The 24,655-nt window shown below is 45.6% G+C and overlaps 1 protein-coding gene across 4 annotated transcripts in view; it reads left to right on the top strand.

Annotated features, from left to right (window-relative positions):
- RIOX2 (ribosomal oxygenase 2) overlaps positions 1-24,655 on the top strand; it is a 70,139-nt gene continuing 45,484 nt past the window's right edge. Inside the window, exons 1-7 of one of the 4 annotated variants that reach the window (XM_014599101.3) lie at positions 1-82; positions 4,296-4,731; positions 10,068-10,187; positions 11,812-11,940; positions 16,231-16,334; positions 23,362-23,464; positions 24,381-24,546. In XM_014599101.3, coding sequence (XP_014454587.2) covers positions 4,300-4,731; positions 10,068-10,187; positions 11,812-11,940; positions 16,231-16,334; positions 23,362-23,464; positions 24,381-24,546 — 1,054 coding nt within the window. In that variant the 5' untranslated portion in view covers positions 1-82; positions 4,296-4,299. Of the gene's footprint in view, positions 83-284; positions 561-611; positions 650-4,295; positions 4,732-10,067; positions 10,188-11,811; positions 11,941-16,230; positions 16,335-23,361; positions 23,465-24,380; positions 24,547-24,655 lie in introns of those variants that run through there. The other 3 variants (XM_059720593.1, XM_059720591.1, XM_059720592.1) reach the window with 3 other exon arrangements.

Here is a 24,655-nt window from a genome sequence, read left to right as displayed (position 1 = left end):
GGAGGAGGAGGAGCCGGGCGGAGGCGGCCCCATCCCCGCCCTTTCCGCCGCCCGCCTGGGCCCGCCCGGGAGTCGCAGCCGGGTGAGTGAGTCGGGCCGCTCCGCTCCGCGCCGCGCCGCGCCGCGCCACATGGGGCCGCCGCCTCCGCCCTTGTTCGCCAGCTCCACCTAGCCCTGCGCGGGGATTAGGGCCCCGGGGGCCGCCACAGCCCGTGCAGGGTTGAGGAGAGCCGCCGAGCCAGGCTCAGCCTCGTCCCCCCGGGGAAGGGCCCTGTGCCCCGCGCCGAGGGCTGCTGGGCAGGGCTTGCGGAGGGCGCCGCGCGTGTGGTGTGAGGGGAGGGCTGCCCTGGAGCCCGCGGGGAGCCGCCCGGGAGAGACGTGAGAGGGCATTGTTTCACATACATGTTACATTGTTGAACCTGATCGATACAGCCGTCCCGTGGCGGGTTTTAAATGCAATAGGCATGTGCCATTGCCTTCCTGATGTAAGAGTCACGAATGTCATTGCATCATAAGACGAAGCCTCCCAGAATAGATGCATACAGAGTTGGCAGCCCTAGGTGAGGGGCCCCGCGTGTCTGGCGAGACTCAAGGCACCCGTCGCCGCCTCCAGAAGGGATGTGGGTATGGTGCGAGCACGTGCCGAGCGGTGAGATGTGTGCCACCCCTGTGAACAGGGCGTAGGGGAGGGGAGGTGGCCTGAGAGCAGGCCAGGAGCAAGGGACTCCCCTGTTCGCAGAGTTCTGACCTGGGAGCTTGGATGTGTCGCTCAGTTTTGTGCATTCCCCACTTCGGTGGGAACGCTTACCTGCCTTGGGGGGGCAGTGACTGCTTTGGAGTGGCAGGTTGTCCACCTCGCTCCAGGTGGCCATCAGGTCTGCCACCTCCTCTTGGCTCCCAGTTTTGGCACCATGCTTGTTGATGGTGGTGGAAGAGGTGGCTGCAGCCCTGGCTGGAGTCTGGGATATCCGCTGGGAAGTCCTTGGGATGAGGTGCCAGTGCTGACCTTGACTGTGTGGCTGAGGAGCATGAAATGGCTGGTGTGTCACCATGCAGGGCAGTTAAAGGGTGGGTGAGGCCACCTGTAACTTGTCACTACCACACAGTAGAGCTTTGCCCTCTGTGCTTGAAGTGGCTGCCCTGGGTTCAAGAGTGGCCAGGTTTGGGGTGGGAGCAGTGCATTATGGGCTGTTTGGAGTACCCTATGGTCAGCTTGTGCCAGGATGCTGGCCCAGGATAACTACATAGATGCACTCCGTAATACCCCCCCCCCCAAAAGTGATGGCACATTTTATGCCAGGGTAGCAGATATATACATCTGCAAACTCACACTTAGGTGTGGGACAAAGTACTTTCTTCTGGGAAAAATGCAACATCTGTTTATAACCTGATTAACACTTGCTATTGTCATCTTTTTCCCACTGTGTCCAAAGTGCTCGGGGAAACTCAAGTAGCTCAGTGCCTCCAATAGTCTTGTCAAGTCTGTTTAGATAACCAAATATTTGTTTGATTATGAGTTCAGCTTGTAATATGGGAATAAGCTTTGGATCTCTGTTTTGGTTTAAGAATGTTGCATTCAAGGCAGGAATGCTTAACATGAACATTGCTATTTATATTTGTGTTGTTCTAACGAAGTTGTGAAATGCACTATTGTGTAGCTTTCTGTCAAATGAAATCCTTGTCTGCAAATTGTTAGTATTTTAGGTTTCTGTTTAAAAAATGTGTCCAAAAGCTGTTGTGATTGATTACTTTTTCCCCTTCCTCCTAAATATAAGCAACAAAAATGCAAACAAGGCTTAAATATTTGAACTTTTGAGCTCCATAAATAGGTCAGGTCTTTTCAAGTTCCACATTTTTAGTTCTCTCTTGCAGACTTCTGAAAGTCACTGTGTTGCTGCAAACTAATCCAGTGGCTTTCAAACTTTTTTCATTTGTGGACCCCTAAAAAATTTCAAATGGAGGTGCAGACCCCTTTGAATTGTAAGTGTGGATATTCATATACTTATGATTATAGTCGTCTTTTGAGGACTCCTTAGACATAGTCTGTGGACCCCCAGGGGTCTGTGGACTACAGGTTGAAAACCACTGCTTTAACCTATTGCAGCCATTAAGACCACATTTGCAAGAGATGTTCAGGAGAGTTAAGGTGTGGATGCTCTCATTGGCCTCATACAGATGAACATGGACATTTGGTTCCCCAGGGACAACTAGCAATGGCAAATAGTGTTCCCCTGGGGAACACCCATGCCACAGGACCTCTGGTGCACGGCAGGTTACCCTGGGTGGGGTAGGGGAGGCTGGGGCCAGCAACTGTGCTGGCCCCAGCAGTTTTACCTGAAGTCCTGGGGGCTTGGGAAACTGCAGCTGCATCACTTCTGCAGCTGGGAGCCTGTCCGGTAGCTGGAGCATGGCTCTGGCTGGCCAGGCTCTGGTTTTGGGTGGTGCAGTCTGCCTGCATGTGCACTACCCTACTTTTTTTCTATGTGGCTTTTTTTTTTACCCGGGGATGTCCCGGGGTCACAGAAAACCCTCCTGCCCACACTACAAGATAGCAACTTGGGAAACACCTGAGTGTGTGGTGTGTGGCACTGCAGATGGGTCTGTGGTGCTACATACCACACGGCTGTACTCATCTGGACGTGGCCATTTAGGAGTAAAATGCCCTTGATTTGCTATGGTTTAAACCACAGGTAGCCCTGGGCTGCCATCAGTGTGCTGAAAGCAGTACAGACATGTTCCTGTTTGATTTTTGCCTTAACTTTCCTGCCATGAATGACAAACCCCACTGGTGGTTGGAGTGGCATGGGTGATAAGGTGCTTGGTTGACAGCCCAGAGGTCTCAAGTTTGAGGCTGTCAGCCCAGAGGTCACAAGATCATGGCCATAGCAGAAGCACTCACACCGTGGCCCTATCAGATTTCAGCGAATCTGCGAATTCTGCTAAATATCTTGTCACAAGGACACAAGGAAGGAAGGAAAGACAAGCCCTTTGTGAATTAACTTTCTATTTTTATATAATGATCTAGGCAATATATTTGTAGATAAAGTAAATGATTTTCACATGTACAATTACAAGCCTGTACTTCGATATTGTCACTAGAGCCCACTCATTAATCACAAAGCTTGACTGTTCTCCTCAAGATGGAAGTGCAGGCTTTGACCTGTAGTTCTGTAGCATCAACAGAAAAAGCTCAAAGTTTTTATAATGTTTAATAGTGCAGTAAGACTAACACCAGTTAATTAATTCTTTCTAATGTAGTTTTTCTTTCTCCTATAAAATGACTGTTGCCAACTCCAAGGGCTTAAAATTCACGAGAATCATCTCCTGTTCCCTAATATTTCCTTGTCCTTTTTCTTAATAGTCTCCTGTCCATTACATTGCCTCAGCAGTGCCATATTTTATTGCAGCCTCCTTTGGCCATCCTTGTCTTTGTCACATCCTCCCATACTTGTGCTAAGTTTCTGTCCTGTTTCCTTTTTGGATTGTCTCATTTCTCTTATTATCTATCTGACCCTTGTGCGTTACTAGGAGACTGCCATCTCTTTTGAAGGTAATATAGCTCCATCCCTGTCTTGGAAACTTACAAAACTTGTTTATTTTTGTTGTATTTTGAATATATGCAAGCCAAATAATTATTTATAAAATGTAATAAATAAAAACAGTGGGATTGTTGCCTGTTTTGCATATTTATGGTCCTTAAGACACCTTTTGAAGTATAGGGTTTTGTTTTCATATTTCATGTTGTGTGTTATGTCAAAACAGAGCCCCATCCTTCACAAAGTGTCTTGCAGACCATGTCCTGTCATATTATATCATTTGGTGTATCATTCTTCTGGGTGTTTGAAATCTCAGCTCTCATTCGGATTCAGGAGCTTTGCCTTTCTGACTAAATTGCCTTTATCTCAAGTGTAACATGTTGGGGTTTAACTAGGAATGAATAAAAAGATTTTTTGACCACTTGAAGAAAAATCTCTTGTCAATTGCTTGGATTTCTCTCTTGTGATGAGATGCGACAAGTTTCAGTAGTTCCCTTTCAGACATAGGCCCCAGTTGTGAGACAAAAATGGAATTCTTAATGTAAAAATGAAGAATGGGAAGAATCCTTCTTGGGAACCTATTTTTTTTCAGGTTGTAAGTTACCCCCCCCCCCCCCCAAAAAAAAAAAAAAAAGCGGGGGGGGGGGGGAAGCAGGAGTGAGAAGGGAGTACAAGCCACCTTGGCCTAGTAACTCCATTAAACTACATTCTGCATTTGCCCTGTTATTTAATGGCCTTAATTTCTTTCTCTTCAAACAGGAACATGCCCAAGAAAGGAGGGAAAGGTGCTGATAGAGGAAAGGAAGAACATGTACCATGTAAACAAACAAAAGTGGGAGCAGGTTGTCCTCTCTCCCCTGTGATATATGACAGCCCAGCCAGTGTCTTTGAAAGCTTAATCTTTCCCATCAAGGAAGAGGAATTCTTTAGGGAGTATTGGGAACAAAAGCCACTGCTCCTTCAGAGAGAAGACCCATCTGTGGCCGCCTACTATCAGTCTCTGTTTCAGCTGACAGATCTGAAGGAGTTGTGCAGCCAGGGTTTATACTATGGCAGAGATGTTAACATTTGCAGGTGTGTGAATGGAAAAAAGAAGGTTTTGAATAAAGATGGCAAAGTGAGCTACCTGCAGCTGAAGAAAGACTTTGATCAAAAGAAGGCAACTATCCAGTTTCACCAGCCTCAGAGATTTAAGGTTAGATCAACTGTGGGCTATAGTTGCAGCTCATGTACTGCTTCTTAACACGTTATTTTTTTGTCATACAAATACTACATAATGTGGGGATTGTCTTTATGTCTCTGTCTCATTGGACATGTGGTTACATCCTTCCTAAAGAAATTAGATGGGGAAAAAGCCAGTTGCTTGTGACTCTGCCTAAGCTCTAGGTCAGGGGTTGTCAACTGGGGGGGGGTATGTGGAAAGGTGGTAGGGGGTATGGGTGGGCGGGCAGGGATGGAGCGCTGCCACCCATCACCCCACGCCACTGCCTCCCAAGAGCAGAACTGGGGGGGTGGGGAGGGGGTGAGGGCCACCAACCTGTTCTGCCGCTGTCATATGCAAGCCTCCCTCCTGCTCTATGTCTGGCCACCCCCCCCCCCCCCCCCCCGATGAAGTGTACCTAGGAGGGGTACACTCCTTAAAAAAGGTTGAAAACCCCTGGTCTAGGAATTAAAACTCTGCTTTAGACTTGGCTGAGGATGTCCTTCATTGCAATACAGCAAGAGACATGTCTGAAGATGGAGCCGTGTTTCAAGATTAGGACTCCTCCTTAAAGGTGTGCTCTGTTGTAACTTTAAAAAGAGAGAACCTCACACAACTGATTATTACCCACTTCTGTTTTTTAGTTACCCAACCACCCTATCTTGTTCTGTTTCTCTGCGCGGCTGCAAGTTTTAATACTGGTTCTTCAGGCGCCAGGGAACGTGTGAAACTGAATGAGATGTTTCCAGTACAGTTCACCTTCTTACAAACAAAAAATACCAATATTGACTTACAATCTATCTAGTAACATACCATATACTTCAGCAGCTATTCTCCTTTTTCTCTTTCTTTTTTGACCCCGCACACGGAATTAATCAGTAGCTCAGAGAACAAGATTGTGGTGTCTATGTACAATTCTATACAAGGATGAAATTCCAAAGCAACCTAGATTGGGTACTGTGTCCAGTTCTGCAAATTTAACATTATAGTTGTCACTTGGGAATTACACTACATCCGAGGCACAGCAATATCATCTGACTTTTGCTGTGGTTCTGGTGCTCTGTCTTATGTCTTGGAAGTTGCAGCTGGAATATGGTATGGTGTATGCTGAAGTCTAGTGCGCTAGTAGAATCCTCACGAACCCTGGCTGATGGTACTTCCTTGCTTGTCTGCTACCTGTAGAGAAGGAGGCATCCTCTGTTTCAGGGTATTTATTGACTTTAGACCCAGAGATGGATATTTCTTAAGCCTGTCACATACTTTAGTGATAGGTAAGGGCAACACATTCTAGAAGCTGCTCATGTTTTTAAAAATAAAATAAGTGCATGTACACATGCAATTTGGGCGAAAAAATAAACTCTGGCACAGTTTGTACTGGAGTTTATTTCTCTTGGGTAGAGTCTTTACATGAGCGTCTGAGACCATAACATGTTGAGACGTGGCAAAGCAGCCCTGGGCCGGCAGAGGGCCCTGGGATCAGCATTGGGCTCTTCGTGGCACTGTCAGCCAGTGGAGGAGCTGGCTGGGGTGTGAGGGTGCTACAGTATGGGGATAGCTGGTAGGCAGTCTCCGCACTGTAGTACCCTCATGCCCCAGCCAGCCCCAGTCACCATCTACATGTATGTTGTGGCAATGTAAATTAGTCTGCCATAGGATAGTACTTGTTCCAGATAATACTGTATTGTCCTACAGCAGAGTTAATTAATTTACTGCATCCTAATAAGGAAGTATGCTTAGACAGTGACACTTTACTGTGGAGTTAATTAGTCAACTCCGCAGTAAAGCGCATGTGTAGATGTACCCAGTGAATATTTAAAAGGAACACAATCAGTAATGAGAACATCGAATTTTGGGAGGAAAATATAACACTAAACTCAGCAGTATTGAGGCCCATGGAATGTGAACTGAATATTTGTACATTGTGGCTTACACAGATTCAGGGCAGGCCTAAAGGTCTGACCTTGCTGAATGAAGTAGAGGGAACATATGACTGTAATGGAGGGGATCTGGGGAAGGAAGGCAACAGCCCCAGAAGGACTGTTGACCAGTGAGTGCACTGCAGATGGCTGGCACTGAAAATGTGAGTCTTTGCTATGTGAATTAAAAGGCTTGAGTTAAAATTGTCAAAAACTTCTATCAGGACACACAACTTTTAACTGCTTTAAAAAGGTAAGATAGGCACTAGTCAGGAGCAGGTATGTACCCTTAGGATGTAATTGTTACAGCTTCATGCTCTTCTAGTGATACAAGTTACCTGAGTCACCCTATCTTTGACCTCGTGTCAGGGTCAAAGTTACAACTGAATTTACTGTGCTACAAAGCATGAAAATGTAACTGTCGTATTTTAACAGCATATGCGTGTTATCATTTGATACCAATATACTTGTTACATCTTTCTGCATGTTCAGATGTTCAAGAGCTCCAGTCCCATTGAGTTGAGTACCTTGTCAAATCATGGCCTTTGTTGCTTTGCTTCAAAAACAACTGATTGGAACAAGGCACTTTTGGTGACAATATTTCCATCTTTTGTTGATATTTTAAAATTCCTAGACTTGCTCTGTAAGAGGTTGAGAAACAAAATTAAAGCTTTAGTGAAAAGGTTTACAAAGCATTATTTGGGTTGAAATATTAAAAGATGGAAAAATGTGACTAGGTCAAGTTAGAAGTAATATCAGACTCAATTCCTTTACATGGACAAGTCATAAGGTGCAGTGTTCTCTTGGAAGTGGGCTGTATTAGCATAGCTGAATCACCATATGTGTTTAACATACAAACTTAACAGTTTGTCTCTATCTTTAAAGGATTATCAGGGAAGGGTTGGTGCCATGGCTTGATATTTAACTATAAAATAAGAAATTGGATAAAGAAGCAATAATATACTAGTATTCAATATCTTTCATAGAGTGTATCAGTTGCTTTGCATGTTTGAACTTTTATGCTGTCTTTCCACCTGTTCAAGATTTGTGTTAGAAGCTAAAATGCATCTTTTGGATCTAAACAGGGGAGTAATTCTTGAATAGCTAATAGCAGATGCTAGAATTTCTAGCCTCAAATGTCTTTAAATTCATACGTCGGATAAACAGCAAATGCTAGGAAAGGTCAGGGATACATATTTACTGGAGAGAGAGAGTTTAGTTCACTGTTGTTCTTCCACTGATCACATAGTTCCATTCTCAAATGAATTTCCTAAATGTGTTTTTGTAGCTTGACTTATTATATACACGGCATCCTCTGTAACAGAACTGTGACCTTTAACTTCCTCTGATTCTATGCTATTCAGCCACTGTGCATGTTTATTGCCTTAAGATATATCACTATTTACAGATTGATTCTGGTTTCCTTTTTCATTCTTCTTAACCCTATTGACCTGTATCCTTCATTCTCCCTAAAAGTCTGGGAATCATATAACTTCTAGACTTGAGCCTGTTGGTTACTGTGTTGTGTGTTGGTACCTCCCTCTTCTCCCCCAAGAGCAGGGGTGGGCAAAATACAGCCCATGGGCCGGATCCGGCCTGCCAAGCACTTCCCTCCGACCCGCGGAGCCCCTTCAAAACCCAGGTAATGGCAGCTGCCTCTCTAAAAGCCTCCAGCGGCAGCCAGTGGCACCAGCTGCTGGCTGTAGCACCCCAGGCTGTTTCCTTGGGTTCTGGTTGGAAGGCAACCAACCCTGACCTCAGCCTGACCCAGCTGGCCCTGCCCCGCCCCTGGCTTAGGTCAAGTTTGCAGCTTGAGAGGGGCAGGGGTGCTGGGCCAGAACCTGTGGTGCCAGTGAGGGGAAAGTGTGTCTGGACTGGGTTCTGCTTTGCTGCACGGGACTGGAAAGGGCCCTGCCCTGCAGGTAAGCCCAGGAAAGCGGCTGCTGGGCAGGCTTTCTCCATGCCATGCCATGCCGTGCTGCTTGGGCTGCGTGGGGTCGGGCTGGTACCGGCACTGGGGAGGGGAAGTAGCAGCTAGGCTGCAGCTCTGGCCCAGTCAGCACCAGGAAGGAGAGGTGGCAGCAGACCCGTGTACCGCTTGGGACGGGATGGCACGAGCCAGACCAGAGCAGCAGGGGCTCAGCTGCACTTTCCCCCTACCTGCACCGGTCAGTCCTGAGCGGCATACGTTTCTGCCACCACTTATGCCGGTTGGTGCCGACCCGGCCAGGTCCGTCCCATCCGGAGCAGCATGCAGCTGAAGCCAGTTTCCCATGTGGTGCTGGGGATGGGAGGAGCCTGGCCGGGTTGGCACTGGCTAGCAGAAGCGGTGGTGGAGCTGTGTGCCGTTCGGGACTGACAGGTGCAGGTAGGGGGAAAATGCAGCTGAATCCCTGCCGCTCTGGCTGGGCTCGTCCTGTCCCGTCCCGAGCGGCACATGGCTCTGCTGCCACTTCTGCTGGCTGGTGCCAACCTGGCCGGGCTCCTCCCATCCCCAGCAGCACGTGGGAAGCTGGCTTCAGCTGCATGCCGCTTTTCCTGGCCAGTGCCAACCCGGCTGGGCCCTTCCCCATGTGCTGCTGGGGGGCACCTGGCTGGGTCAGCACTGGCTAGCAGAAGCAGCGGTGAAGCCTCCTGCCTTTTGGGACCAGCTGGTGCAGGTAGGGGGAAAGCTCAGCAGCACGTGGGGAAGCCACCGCTTGATAGGGGACGGGATGGGCTGGCCAGGCCGCACTGGGGAGAGAAAGGTGTGGCTGAGCCCCCGGCAGCTCAGGATGGGAGGGGTCCCACAGCACTGAAGGGTGCTGTGCTGGTGAGGGGATCTGGGCCTGGGCTGGCTTTTGCTGTGCCACGGGGTGGGGGGTACAGGCTGGGATGCGTCAGGACCAGGTCATGCTGGCACCAGTGATGGGTGGGGGAGTTGGCCAGCTTTTGATGCCTGGAGCCTGATGGAGTGGGCTGGGTCCTTGCTTGTGGGAGGGGTCAGGTTCCAAGGCCATCTCTCCAAAAGGAGTACTTCCAGGGACAAGGGGAGGGACTTCTGGTGGCAAAGGTTAGGGGGGTGGTCCCAAGAGGGCAACCAGGGGGTGGGGCAACTGAAGGGGTGGGGATACCCATGCGACCCTTGACAGCTCGCCAAAACTCATCAAGCAGCCCTCCACCCAAAATAATTGCCCGCCCCTGCCCAAGAACATCATTCAGCAGGCATTCATTGAAGCGTGGTAGCTGGGATGCTGAATGTGCTTTATTTGACAAATTTTTGTCTTCATAATCTTACTCAAGTTCCTCTCTGGCTGGATATATAATTAGAGCAATAGATCAGATATTTGTAAAATAAAATGAGCCTCCCTGCCTCTGCGCCTCAAAGTTATGTCTGGTTTGTGCACTGATCATTTGTCTCCTGTTTCTTTAAAGGACGAGTTATGGAGGATCCAAGAGAAGCTGGAATGCTACTTTGGCTCTTTGGTTGGCTCCAACGTTTACATTACCCCTCAGGAGGCCCAGGGCCTTCCTCCCCACTATGATGATGTTGAGGTAAGCCAATAAAACACGAGGGGAAAAATCCTTTCTTGGCCCCTGCAGGCAAGTAACAAACAGACTTGAAAGTTACCTTTTTATCTCAGCTTCCAAAACTTTGTCTTCTTGGAATTCTTCCAATTTCCAAAGTAAATGCATTCTTAGCTAGTTTGTAGCAGTCTGATCTTGTGTTGGTTTCATTTTCAAGCCTGAAAAGCTCTTTCTCCATCCTTAATAGTGATACACACATGTATTTCTGAAATATATTTAATAAATATACACACTTATGAATGTATGTATGTATCATAGGTATATGTAATAGTTGTATTTATGAAATATATCCCCCCTCAATTTTTGTTGTGCCAAATTTCTTGTAGTTTTCCTATGTGTTTAATTTCCTTAACCAACTGAGTAGCTCTTCTCTGTATCTGTTCCAGTTTAATCATTTTTGAGCACTGGAACCAGAACTGGATGCAGTATTCTAAATGGGGTCTTACTTGTGCTTCATACAGCTTGTTGTACTACAGTACAGCCTGCATAATAGATCCCAGAATTATATTGACCTTTTTTTGCAGCTGCATCATACTTGGGATCTTCCAACCACCAGTCACCCTGCAGTTGACAGTTGACCAGGCCAGAGTTCCTCTTTTTCCTAGTTGTCTCTTGTCATAGCCCCATTTTATAGCTCAAGTCATTATTGGGACTGAAGGGTGTGATTTTTGCACTTCATATAATTTCTAATGTTCCATCCACAAGATTATCAAAATTTTCCTGGGTAAAATAAGTATCTGGTCCATATTGCCAGCATTCTTTAATTTAGTGTCATCTGCGGTTTTCATGAGGATGCATTTATTTCCAATACCTATTAACATTTTTACAAGTTAGCTGGTTTATTGGTTACATTTTTAACAGGATTAACATGAGAATGTGTATCTTGAAAATGCTACAAGGGTGTCTTAAATTCCAACTGTGTCTTCATCAACCTTCTAACAATAGCAACAGAAGCATTCTAATATTAAACATATTAAATAAAACAAACTGTGAAGCTGGGGTTTACATTACTTTTCTCTCTCACATTTCAACTGTCATGTTATAAAGATAACACATTTTCTTTACTCAGGATATTTCTAATTTGGATAAAGAAATATTGCAAATAAAATGTGTAGGTGCCTTATCACAACTCACCTTATCTGTTATTTTATTTTAAATTGCATTTCAGTTAAATGTTTTTAACATTTTTGTTACAGAAATTTTAGCAGCGTATGTATTTACAGCCACGTAGTGAATGTAAAACACCTCTCTCAGCTGCCTAAAATGGAAGGAAGAAATATTGCAACTGCTAGAACAGTTCCAAAAAGACTTCTGAAATCTGTGATGGGCAATATTCACTGATTGTTTCAGAGGCTCTGCATTCTTACATGACTAGCAGAGAATTATTTTTGAACTTTGTGTAGTGGTGGGTGTCACCAGGAAAGCCATCACTTTGATGTGTGGGTGTGTTTGCTGCTTTGCTACTTGTACCTCTGATTTCTGACTTGACTTTTATGGATTTTTTCATACAGCAGGGATTCAAAATCTGATTATTCGGAGGCTTGAGGGGAAGCTAGGTTTTTTGATGCATGTTGGTATGTGCCCTCTGCAGGTGTTTATACTTCAGCTGGAAGGAGAAAAACACTGGCGGCTCTACAAACCTACTGTTCCCCTAGCTCGGGAGTATAGTGTTGAATCGGAGGATAGGATTGGGAATCCAACACATGAATTCACGTTAAAGGTACCGTTTGTGATATGTGGCTTTCCCAACGTTAGCAGAAAAAAAGATGATAATTTTCTACTCCGGCACATTAAAAACATAATTAATGCTGTGAATGGTAGTGCACAGGGAACAGTTGGAGTAGTCGTGTATCTTTCCAGCTGGTACCACAAAACTCTATTAAAATATCTTGTCTTGCTTCACTTAGCTGTCCTTTTCCATTATCTAAATATTACCAGAGTATTGGAATAATGGACTCTTAAAATAAACAGTTTTTCTAAAAACCCATCATGCATGAGTTTTGGCACACTAAGGGTGCTTATGCAAGTTACATTTTTCACGTGATCGGACCCCTGAAAGCTCTCTACAGCTGTGACAATGCATGTGCATGGCTGCAGAGTACTTCTAAAATGGCCAATCATGCAAAAAATGAACCCATGTCACATCAGGTATTAGATGAAGGTGCTTTAAAGCAGAGTGCTATAGGGAATTTGTGCTCCTTCCAGGGTTAATTTTTCACACCTTATGGGGCTGGGCTGGTGCTTGTGTCAGTGAGCACCAGCTGAGTCCTGGCCCTGGGGCTGTCAGCAGGGGAGGGAGGGGGAGAAAAAGGGAAGGTGGAGGGAGCAGCATGGATCTGTTGGCTGCTTTGCCTTCCCGGAGCTGGGGGGGCCGGGGTGGAATGGAGCTGGGATATTGTGGGGAGATGCTCGGGACGGGACGGGACTGGACTGGGCCTACAAGATGAGGGGGAAAGCAGCCAGAAGCTGCTGCTGCTGCTGCTGCTGTCAAGACACCCAGGCAGGGGGTGGGGGAAGGAAGCCCCCTTTCACTTCATGAGCCCAGCCTGACTCCCCCCCAGGACTGTAGTGAGGGTAGCTGGGAAGGGGGCCTGTGAGGTGAGGGGGCTTCATTCCACCCCCCACCCCCCACTCCAGCTCTAGCCAGGCAAAGCAGCCAGCAGCTCTATGCTGCTGCCTCCTCTATCTCCCTTTCCCTGTTGACAGCCCTGGAGCCGGGGCGGGGGGGGTGGGGGTGGAGTGAGGAGAGGGACAGTTCAACAATACCTTCAGAGGCTGCCGGTTGTCCTTGCTCCCCCTCCCCACCCCTCCCGGGTCTGGTGCAGCCTCTCAGACCCTCAGGTGAATGTTTGTTGGGTTGGGGGAATGGGACAGTGGGGGCTCTAACTCACTGTGCTTTGTGTAAAGCACTGTGAATTAGAGTGCAGCCCCTAAACTTCTGTAGACACCCTGTAGTCTAATCTCTGCTCAAAGTTTGTAGGTAGAAATAAAGTATTGGCAACGTAGTGTGGGGAGGAGCCTTCTAGACAACTGGACCCATTGGCCTGCATTTTAAAAACAATGAGTAATGCAGCTATCTTCAACCCATGCTGTGTAATCCCACAGTGTTCTGTATAGGTTGTCTTACCCCCATATGCAGTAAATGTTGCTGACTTCCAGGGTTTTATCCCAACTTTATTTCGGAGACTGCTTCTGTAAGTATAAGTCTCATGAAGGGCAACTAAATGCAAATAATTTAACAACAGGTTTCTTGGTACTCACTTTCCTCTCTGTCGTGGGTCTGTACTTCAAATATGTGTTATTTACCCACCAAGTAAATTGGTCTTATTCTAGAATTCATCAGCTTCTCTATCATAATGCCTAATCCTGCAAAATATCTAGGTTTTTTTCATAAGGGTTCAAATCAAACCAGCTTTGACACAAGTATCTTATGACTGTTAAAGCCTGAATCAGTTCTAACAGGAGAAGATCTGTATTCTGATTGCTTGTAAGGTTTGACTTTTACTGGGTCACTTTTTGGCATCTCAAAGGCTCAGATCAAGTGTAGTACTGATAGCTATCTCTCTTCTCATTTGTGATATGTTGTAGGCCACATGCCAATACCTTCCACCTCATTGGCTAGTAGTGTACTCCATGAATAATTCCATTGACTTCAATGTGGCAATTAGTGGAGTATAAGCCTGGCTCTATGAATGGGTTAACAAATAACTTCATTTGTTTTCAAATGCAGGCTTTTGTTAGTGTTTGGTGCCTTCCATTTCCTATGTTCTATCTCCTTCTGAACAGCCTCTATCATGCCGCATTTGTTTTGTGAAGTGTGTCTAGCAGGGAAGTGCAGCTTGGCATCCTCTCCTAAACTTCTTTCAAGGATTAAAAAAAATCATAAATAAGACTTTTTTTTCCCCTTTCTCTCTCTTTGCATTGCTGCCTGTCCTTCATGTGTAGTCCAGACTGTGGACCAGTGAGAGGTTGTACCGTGCCGTTGTCCCTTTTCTGTTCTTCCAAAAATAATAGAGGCTGGTGGTGGGAAGCTGGTGGTGATGTTTTGATGCCACTTGGCACCTAAATTTCCAATCTCAGCATGTATTTGTGGAACTTGATTCTCTCTCCATCAGGGAACTCTAACAGCTGCTTTGCTATTTGTGCCCAACTCTGTTGGAATTAGCCAGTAGCTAATGTAACTAACACTGGTTATCCAGCCTTTCCATAGTCGGATTTATCCCTCCCATTTAGAAGTCATGAAAAAGCCAGGGGACTCTACCCTTTGACAGAAGTCCATGACACCTGTTCCCAGATTGTCATAGGCAAAGTTTGAAAATGCAGTGGTTGTCTGTTTATTTTACTGTTCCTTGATTTAAAATAATTGCTTTTTGATACTGCACATGCATATGAGCTGGTTCAAATCCTGCGTGCTTAGCTCGAGAAAAATAGTTTCTTGAAGTCCATAGTACTCTCAAGCGAGTAATGCTTATGAGGACTTGGCCCTTATAGCATAGATCTGCTCTGACATGTGACAGTGTAAGCTTCCTACTAAACATATCCCGTTTTCTCCATGTGGGGTTGGATAGCAGGATGTTTTAATCCTGGAGAAATTTGGGTTGGGGGACAAATTATTAATTGCTCTTCATCATGATAGAAGTTTCAGGATTTGACCCATGGGTAAAGATTTAGGAGGTGTATGTCTTAAAAAACAAACAACAAAATCCAACGTATTTCAAAGTTATTAGTCATTAGATCTCCCCGTGTGTCAGTGGTACTTCTGTCTAGGTGAGTGGAACAAAAGTTAACAACTCCCCACATAAATAGCCAGAACCTTTTTAATCATGGTAGATAATTGGGTTAGTTGATTAATGGCAGAAGAAAGCTTGTTTTAAAAGTGAGTAAAACTTATGTGGCTTACCTTTGACAAACCACAGCTCATTAAAAATGGATGAGCAGAAGAAAGGGAGCTCAGTCCTGTGAAGTTTAATAATTGGAGAGGCCTTTAATTAAATGACTTAAAGTAGATGTTTGCAGAGTGTTTGCTTAACATCTTTCTGGGTTTAATCAGATTGACAGGCTTAGAAATGATTTGAGTTGGGCAAATAAAATATAAAAAAAATCATATTTACTGTCTTATGACCCTGCCCTTGGACCGTGCTGTCCAGATATATAGTGATGACTGGGAGAAGCTGTAAAACAACCCAGATGTTAAAATAGACTTGCATGTCCCGTAATGTAGTCAATTCCATCCTTGGCAGTGCTTGTACCTGGCTTGGTCTTTCAAACTATAGCTTGTCAGTTGGGGTGGCAGAGCTGTTCTGGGGCTAAAATGGTTTTTTTTTTCTGCAGTGGAGGTTTTTCCATAGTTGTAGTCTTTGGTCTGGTTTTGTCTCTCTTCTCTCCTTCTATTTTCCTCTGTCTGTCTCCCTCCTCCTAAATTGCATTAGTTTTAAAAAGCATTCACTCACTTTTGTAGAAGTCTTATTTCAGTGGGTGGCAAAAGACAGATTTTTTTCCTGTGTGTTAATGTTTTTTTCCTTAAATAAACAAATTAAATAGAAGACTTTCGTGAAGTTTACAAACAAAGTAGCGCATAGCACAAACAGCTCTTACCACCTTAACAAGACTTTCCCTTCTTTTTTCTTAGGAAGATGAGGTTGAATTTGGATATCAATAGGCTGTGCTTTTTGCTTTTTCACCAGCTCACGCCATCTACAAGCTGTTTATGAATGCTTCTCCATTTCATGCATGCATGGTTAGTTTTATATGCATGTTGTAATATCAGAGCTCACTTTAAATTTACAAATAATAGTAAATGTTATTTCAACTTTTGGTTTTTTAGCCTGGAGTGCCTCTGTCCTATATGAGACCCTTGGCAGCATGGCTGTATGGCATTGCAGGATTTTTTAGTCCACTGTCGATGTTTCTACCTGGGGAATATTTTGTTTGTTCAGCTCATACCTCAGTAGGATAAGTACCAAGAGATCTAAATATGCCATTCTGCTTTCCTCTTTTTCTTCTCCCTCAGCCAGGTGACTTGCTCTATTTTCCAAGAGGGACTATCCACCAAGCCGATACTCCTCCTGGTGTTTCTTATTCTACTCATGTGACCATCAGCACCTACCAAAACAAGTAATTTTTTCCTTACCATTGTTATAGTATTGCTTCTTTGGCAGTAGTTTGGGCCTTTGTGTGGATAAATGTCTCCATATTGCCTCCATATTCCTGAACAGGGACCAGCACATCTCCCCCATTAGAATTGTGGCTTGACCCAGGGGAGGCACCGCCATGCCTAGGGTCAGAGATGATCTAGTTAGGGAACTTTTGGAGGGGCTGGACGTGTTTAAATCAGTAGGTCCAGATGCTCTTCACCCGAGGGTGCTGAGGGAATTGGCAGGGGTCGTAGTGGGGCCCCTGGCATGGCTCTATAAGCGCTTGTGGGGCACTGGCCAGGTACTGGAGGATTGGAAAAGGGCTGGTGTGGTCCCCATTTACAAGAAGGGGAAAAAGGAGGGCCCTGGCAATTATAGGCCAGTCAGTCTTACCTCGATCCTTGGGAAGACCTTTGAAAAAATTATCAAGGAGCACATCTACAAGGGCCCAGCAGGGGATGTAATGCTCAGGGGCAACCAACATGGGTTCATTGAGGGCAATTCCTGTCTGACTAACCTGGTTTCTTTTTATGATCAGGTCTCAAAGTCCCTGGAGGAGGGTGTTGGGGTGGATGTTGTCTTCCTGGACTTTAAGAAGGCCTTTGACACGGTTTCCCACCATGTTCTCTAAAAAAAACTAGGTGACTGAGGCATTGATGCCTACACAGTCAGATCAGTGGCAAATTGGCTAGATGGTCACACCCAGAGAGTGGTGGTGAATGAGTCATTTTTGACTTGGAGGGATGTGGGCAGTGGAGTCCCCCAGGGCTTGGTCCTGGGGCCTGTACTGTTCAACATCTTTATCAGCGATCTGGATGTGGGGCTGGAAAGCACGCTGTCCAAATTCACCAATGACACCAAGTTGTGGGGGGAGGTGGGCATGCTGGAGGGGAGGGACAGAATCCAGCTAGATCTAGACAGGTTACAGAGGTGGGCAGATGAGAATAGGATGGAATTCAACACAGACAAGTGCATCTAGGGAGAAGGAACCAGCAACATACCTATAGGCTGGGGAATACCCTATTTGTTAACAGGGTGGCAGAAAGGGATCTTGGAGTCATTGTTGACTTCAGGTTGAACATGAGCCGCCAATGCGAGGAAGCGGTCAGTAAGGCTAACCACACCTTATTGTTCATCTACAGATGCATCACAAGCAGATCCAGGGAGGTGACCTTCTCCTCTATGCAGCATTGGTCAGGCCACAGTTGGAGTACTGCGTCCAGTTCTGGGCACCTCACTTCAAGAGGGATGTGGTCAGCATGGAGAGGGTCCAGAGGAGGGCCACTTGCATGGTCAAGGGGCAGCAGGGCAGGCCCTACGAAGAGAGGGTGAAGGGCCTGAACCTATTCAGCCTCCACAAGAGAAGGCTCAGAGGGGATCTGGTGGCCGTTTACAAACTCACCAGGGGGGACCAGCAGAAATTGTATGAGGCTCTGTTCCCTTGAGCACCACCCGGGTTTACTAGGAATAACAGCCACAGATTGCTAGAGATAAGGTTCAGGCTGGACATCAGGAGACATTACTTCACGGTTAGGGCTGCCAGGCTCTGGAATGGGCTTCCAAGGGAGGTGATGCTCTCTCCTACCTTGGGGTCTTCAAGAGGAGGCTGGACAGATATTTGGCTGGGGTGATATGACCCTGGCACCCATTCCTGCCTGGGGCAGGGAGTTGGACCTGATGATCTGTTTAGGTCCCTTTGGACCCTAAGCACTATGATATTATGATACTATGAAATGCAAAAGATGACCTGGAATACACGTTTCAGAGAAGCAGCACTATTTTTTAGAGCACGGATGTCAAATTCAAATGCATTGGGCCAGATCTGGACTGTGGGGTGTCATGCTACAGCTGCTAGTGCTGCTGTATTGACACAGCCACCATGTGGGGGTTAATGTCACCTGTGCTCCCTGGCCTGCTGCTGACTTGTGCCCTTGCTGAAGAGAAGGCTATACAGCACACTGGGCTGCATTAGTAGGAGTGTTGCCAGCAAATTGTGGGAAGTGATTCTTCCCCTCTGTTCAGCACTGGGAGGCCACATCTGGAGTACTGTGTCCAGTTTGGAGAGAATCCAGTGGAGGGCAATGAAAATGGTTAGGGGGCTGGAGCATATGATAGATGAAGAAAAGCTGGGAGAACTGGGCTTATTTAGTCTGGAGAAGAGAAGACTGAGAAGGGATTTAATATAAGCCTTCAACTACCTGAAGGACAGTTTCAAAGAGGATGGAGCTAGGCTGTTCTCAGTGGTGGTGGTTGACACAACAAACAGCAACCATCTCAAGTTGCAGCGAGTAAAGTTGAGGTTAGAGGTGAGGAAGAATTTTCCCACATGGAGGGTAGTGAAACACTGGAACAACTTACTCAGAGAGGTGGTAGAATCTCTATCCTTGGAGGTTTTTAAGACCCAGCTAGACAAAGCTTCCGCTCGGATGATCTAGTTGGGGCTGATCCTGCTTTGAGCAGGGGGTTGGACTAGATGACATCCTGAGCTCCCTTCCAACCCTAATTTTCTATGATTTGCAGGCCAAATGAGGCTTGGAAATTTGCTGGAAGGTAAAGGGATGGGGATGATGTTCACTCCCTGGGTACTAGCTGTGGTGGCACAGTGGCTCTGGAAGCTGTGGTGAGAAGTCCCACTGGCCTGATCCAAAAGTGAAATTGTCCAGCCGGAAAAAACCCAGTGAGGCTGGATCAGGCCTGCAGACCATATGTTTGACCCCCTTACTTTAGGGCAAAGGCCTTGCAGTCAGGTTTATTTGGTTCTCTTTCTGGTCCAGTTAGTGTGTTCACTTTTTGACATTAGGCAAATAGCTTTAGCCTTTGGGTCAAAGTGTTTCCATTTATGTTACAAGGGCAGCACACACTGCCTTCCTTGCAAAGTATTGTGTGGTTTACTGTTTTGAAATCTTTCAGTGGATGATAGATACTGTAAAGGTGCAGCAGTGATTAATGAAATCTAAGGCAGTTGGAGTAATAAAAATTGGAGATGGAATAGTTAATTAATTGACACATGAAAACAGGAAATAAACTTTTTTTAAAACTGAATTGCTGAACTTTGCAATTGTTTACCAGCTGGAGACTCCAGGTGGAAAATCAGGTGACATGCAGATTTACAGTTGTTTTTTACAACTTTTTTGAAGGGATGAGGTTATGGCTTATCTCTTAACCCAAAGAAGGATTTCTGAGCATTTGGGATGAATCAATCACCACTCCTTGAACCTCAGCCTCTTCTCCTTGCCTGCCTCTGGTAGTGACCCAGACCAATCTTTGCTGTCTTATTTAGTGTAAAACCTTCTTTGACAAGAAGCCTCTACTACCACCTCCATCTGCTCCCCAGAAATTATTTTCTAGGTCCACATTATTGTCTAAACTTTCTTCCCATGGTTTCCCTTCCACCCCAGGGGAGGTCTGTTCCCTCCCAACTGGCTTTCAGCCATTGACTCTTGATTTGTTAGTTTGGACAGTGATTCTCAATCAGGGTGCCAGGGCACTCTTGAGTTCTGTGAGATCCTTTGAGGTGTGCTGCTGAGGTGGGAAAAGATGAACCATATGTGAGGAGATAAGTAGATAAGCTAAGGCTCAGGCTTGTTGTCCCTGCCTGGATGCTTCCCTACCCGCATTGCCTGGTCCTCTGCAAGGAGGGTAAGCACCATAACAGATTAACTAGCTCTAGAAGTGGGGTGCCAGTCAGTTCACAAAAGTAATGCCTCAAGTCTGATGAGAGGTGCCTTGAGTCTAAAAAGGTTGCGAATCACTGGGTTAGAAGTTGGATGCAGGAAGGGTTTCCATCGGCAGCAAATTGTGGCCAGATATGACTAGACCCAGTTCAGACAACAAGCGTCCTTGTATGCCACGTCCCCTACTTGTTGGGAAACCTCCTGAAGCCCAGAACAGCAACCTCTGTACTTGATCTCCAGGTAACCACCTTTAAATGACCAGATGTCAGATTTCCTACTCCTGGAAATTGGTCCATATCCTCAAAGTTAGGATGAAACAGCTCAAAGAAGGGGGCTTCGTCTCTACCGAACAGAGTCTGCTGATTTAACTTTACAGTGGGATTCAGGGTTGCTGATGGCTAAACGAAGTTATGTTCCAAAAACCAGGTCATCCCAAAGTATCTGTCTGGATTTTAATGGAGATGCGGTATTTCACTTGCTTTAGTGGAGCAGAAATTGCTTTGGGTTTAGGCATGCAAACAGATGACTCTAAAATACTAGATTACAGATTCATTGTATTTCAGCTGCTCTGTGTTCACTGCTTGTGCACACGCTTTTACCTGCAGTGGATGTGAAGTAGCTTGTCCCACTTCTGCTGAGACCATACTCTGCAGGGAAAGAGTGCACACATGGGCAGCTAAATCATATCACCAGATAGGCTACACGTTTATGCCCCAGAATAGCTTGTGACAGTGTTTTCTTCTGCCAACACCCTCTGTCTTTTCAGGGCAGAGATTTTTTTGGGAGCAGGTTGCTGTTCTGTGAATCCATTCAAGGGAATCTTTTTGTGTGATCAGAATAGGAATTGCCCAAACCGGTCTCAAATACTATCAGTCAGCACTGGAGAGAACATGGCTTTACACAGGATTGCCTGAGGTTGCCCTGTCAGTCTGAAGTCCAACAGAAGACGTGGTCATTTGGCATCTTATAAACTACATCAGAGATATATAGCATAAGCTTTCATAAGCAGTAGGCTTATTTCATCAGATGCTGTGAAGGGACTGCAGGAAGCAGAGCAGGAAGCTCTGAAAGTAAGCCTGCTGCTTACAGAAGCCGATGCTGTGCATCTCTGGTTTAGTCTATAAGGTGCAAATCTACCCTGCCTTCTGCCTTGCATCAATTCCCCAGAACACAGCTGATGAAGGCCTGAAAAGCTTTTGCTGAGTGAACATAATTTCCTTGCTATCACATAAGGCAAGGCGCTAGAGAAGCAGCACTGTCAAGGAGAGTATTCTGCAAACGGTGGTGGTCTGAATACCAGGAAAAGGCTTTAAGGGTACTGAAAAGTATGGTGTTACATCTTCGCAGGCTGCATGAGGTGGGAACATTTTTCCCCTTCTTGCAGCAATCTTGCAGACAGTTGGTGCTTTGTATTGCTTGTGCTTATAGGTAAAGCACAGTGATGAGATTGTTACTGACCATGTTAACAGTGCACAGGACGATCTGTTTCCTTTTTGGAAATTGAAAGGTGTCCTTTTGACACACGCGATAGTGGTGGCTTGGTTTTGTTCCTCTGCTTCATAAAAGGAATGTCTTCTGAGCCTTGTTTTCCTTGGTTCAGGGCAGTGTAACAAATGGGACATGTATTTTAAATTTTAGTTTGTCCATCTAGTGCTGCTTTTTATTGACCACATGAAGAAGCAGGGGATGGGGGAAGAAACTGATTATGTAGGCAGCATAATGTGGCATGAAATCTGTATTCTTCAAGTAATATATGCATACCCAAGGAGTACTTATTCCAACATCTAAATACAGACCCTGGTGTGTGCTGTTTTTGTTTTAAGTGTGTGTCATACAAATCATCTAATTTCTTTTACTGTCATCTTATTTTTGTATTTTCTAGCCTTTGAATGTTTTTTTTTCACATTGATAAAGTTTCCTGTAAAATCATAACACAGCCCTCTTCTGCATCTGTTGATATCTTCTCTGTTTCATTCCCACTTTTGCTAGCCCCACCTGAGTCCTAGTCCAGATATACTGTATTTATTTGAATATATGATAAGGCAGAGGTTCTCAAACTGTGGTCCGCGAGCTCCATTCAGGTAGTCTGCAGAAAGATTGCGGAACAGTCAAGAATATCTATACTTGTAAGACTACTGATATCAAAGCACTACTAATATTTTAATTTGTAGAACAAAAAAAAAGTTTATTAAGTGGTCTGCCGAGACCCTCAGTAATTTTCAAGTGGTCTGCGAAAAAAAAAGTTTGAGAACCACTGTGATAAGGTTCCCACCCCCCAATCAGCATGAGGGAAAAAATGCTCCTTGTCTTACATTTGGATGTAAGGAAACCTCATTAGATACATTGTCTATCATTAAACTTTTGCTAAAAGCAGCAAGTGTGCTCGGTCATGGAAGCTGGCTATTATGTTGATTAGATGCAGCTATTACTGAGCATGCGTATAAAATACATGGCCCATATTGGGCAAACAGACTGATGGGCACCTTTATATTTTAATTTTGTGCCTCAGGCCAAATAGGCCAAATTGGTTCCAAATTCCATTGACTGAGCAAAGCTCAATCATTCAGGTCTGTGTGGTACTACCACTGCCAAGTATCTTACCTCCCAGATTCTTCAGCCTTGTGCTTCAAGTACCTCCAAATCCATGGCAGGTATCCTACGTGCAAGCCCAAGCCCCCTAGTCTCACTTGTCACTAGCCCAAAGGCCATAGGAGCAAGCTAGAGGGAAAGGACAAGAGCAATTCCCCATTACATAAATTGTGTAGCCACAATCCTCCAGTTGAAATCTAGAGTAGATTCTCTTAGGGGGTGTGGATTTACTTGTAAAGCCTCAGACAGTAGGCCTGCTGAGGAGGAATTGCTGTGCTGTTTGTTCATGACCTAGAATGTTGCTTTAAGTTCAGGTCTGGAATCCACATTAGCTGTTGAGCTATCATATGAACAAATGAAACAATACTACCAATTCATAAAGCGGTGGGGAAGAAGTGGTTGTATTTTGAGTTGATCAGTTGTAACTGTTTAATGTCTTCATGCTTCTTTGTAATAAGCAGAAACTAAACCACAATAATTTAGGAGTTTCATTAAGGAGTAATCCGTCTTAGTTTAGCTTTCACTTATGGGATAGGAGGAGCAGACATGTGAAATAATTAAATCAGTAAATCAGTTGATGTTTTCCCATGAGCATAATTGTTTGGTCTGTCCGCAGCCTAGTCAGTGACATTTCTGTCTGAGTTCACGGTAAGCACCTGCTGGGAACAGCTTCTGTCTGTGATCTATCTGAGCTTGATATCAAAGTGATTGATTTGGTCCTTTCTGTTTCTTTCTGCCCTCCAGTTCTTGGGGCGACTTCTTGTTAGATGTGATTCCTGGGCTCGTGTTTGATACAGCAAAGGAAGATACGGAGCTACGGACAAGCATACCTCGGCAACTGCTTATGGTAAAGAGAGGAGACAGAGGGGAAACCAGCATAAGTTTTCCATGTGTTAAAGAAGTGCTCAGGACAGTCTAGCTTGTTGCCCTCTCTTAAGAATGCAGCAGAATTCCTTGGTGGGATCATTTGAGAGACAGGTTGGTCTGCTGCCTAACAGCAAAACTACCTCCTTGTAAGGTCTTCAGTTCTTTTGCATCTTCAGCTCCAATGAATAGGCCACCCTGAAGCATGGCCTGACTTGCTTTCACTAAGCTGTGTCTCCAGCTCGCTCTAAGTCTGTGATTCCCTCCACTTCCCCAAGCAGTCGTAATGCTTTGGAGCACCATTCGCTCCTTACCCTGCCCTCTGGCAGGGTTCCTGAACTCTTAAAGCAGGCTGCCCCATACGTTGCTGTGTGGTCTCTGGCTTGTGCTCCTGCTGGTTGACACTCCCGTTGGTCTGTTACTTCCTCGGCATGTCAGCATGCAGAAGGAACAAGCCACACATACGTAACCCCTCCAAGTGACACCTGTTTGATGAATTGCACTGCATTATTTAGGGACAAGATTAGTGTGAGCTGTCTGCACAGCACAGCCAATAAAAGGAACTGACTCCATTGTCTTGGGAATAAATGATACTGTCAGATACAAGCGTGAAAGTCTATGAGGATAATTGAAAACGTATGCTGAAGCAGTAAAAGATATGGTTTAAATTGGTGCGGTGAGAGAGGGGAAGAGCTGTTCACAGGGACACCAATAGGCCTTGAAATATGACCCCCCCTTCCCTCACACCCACCCCTCAGATCTATCCCTGTTTTTGCAGTAGTAGAGTTCTCAACATCTGCCATGCCATGAGAATCTTGGACCACCTTCCCCTTAGTGAATTAGGGCAGGCTTAGGGAATGCATTTGGGTTCATGTGGAGGTCTCTCTCGGTGTGTTTAGCAGGTGGATATAGCTGACTCAACACAGAGATTAAGCAGCTTCCTGAGAAGTCTTGCAGACCGGCTGGAAAACACCAAAGAATTGAGATCATCTGACATGAAGAAGGACTTTGTTCTGAACCGGTTACCACCTTTCTTGGGGAGCAGCACTGGTCCCCTCACTCCAGGTGAAATTGAAGCTTCCCACTGATTCTTTTGGCTGGGGACGGTGAGGCCGTTGCGATTTTGTGCTGCTTGTTGTGGTTTGTATGGTGCAGCATTTGTAGGCTGCAGCCC

The sequence above is a fragment of the Alligator mississippiensis genome, chromosome 1 (assembly GCF_030867095.1).
Source record: "Alligator mississippiensis isolate rAllMis1 chromosome 1, rAllMis1, whole genome shotgun sequence".
Taxonomy (NCBI): Eukaryota; Metazoa; Chordata; order Crocodylia; family Alligatoridae; genus Alligator; species Alligator mississippiensis.
Note: the sequence above shows the minus strand (reverse complement) of the source record. Positions and strands in the feature narration are given on the sequence as shown.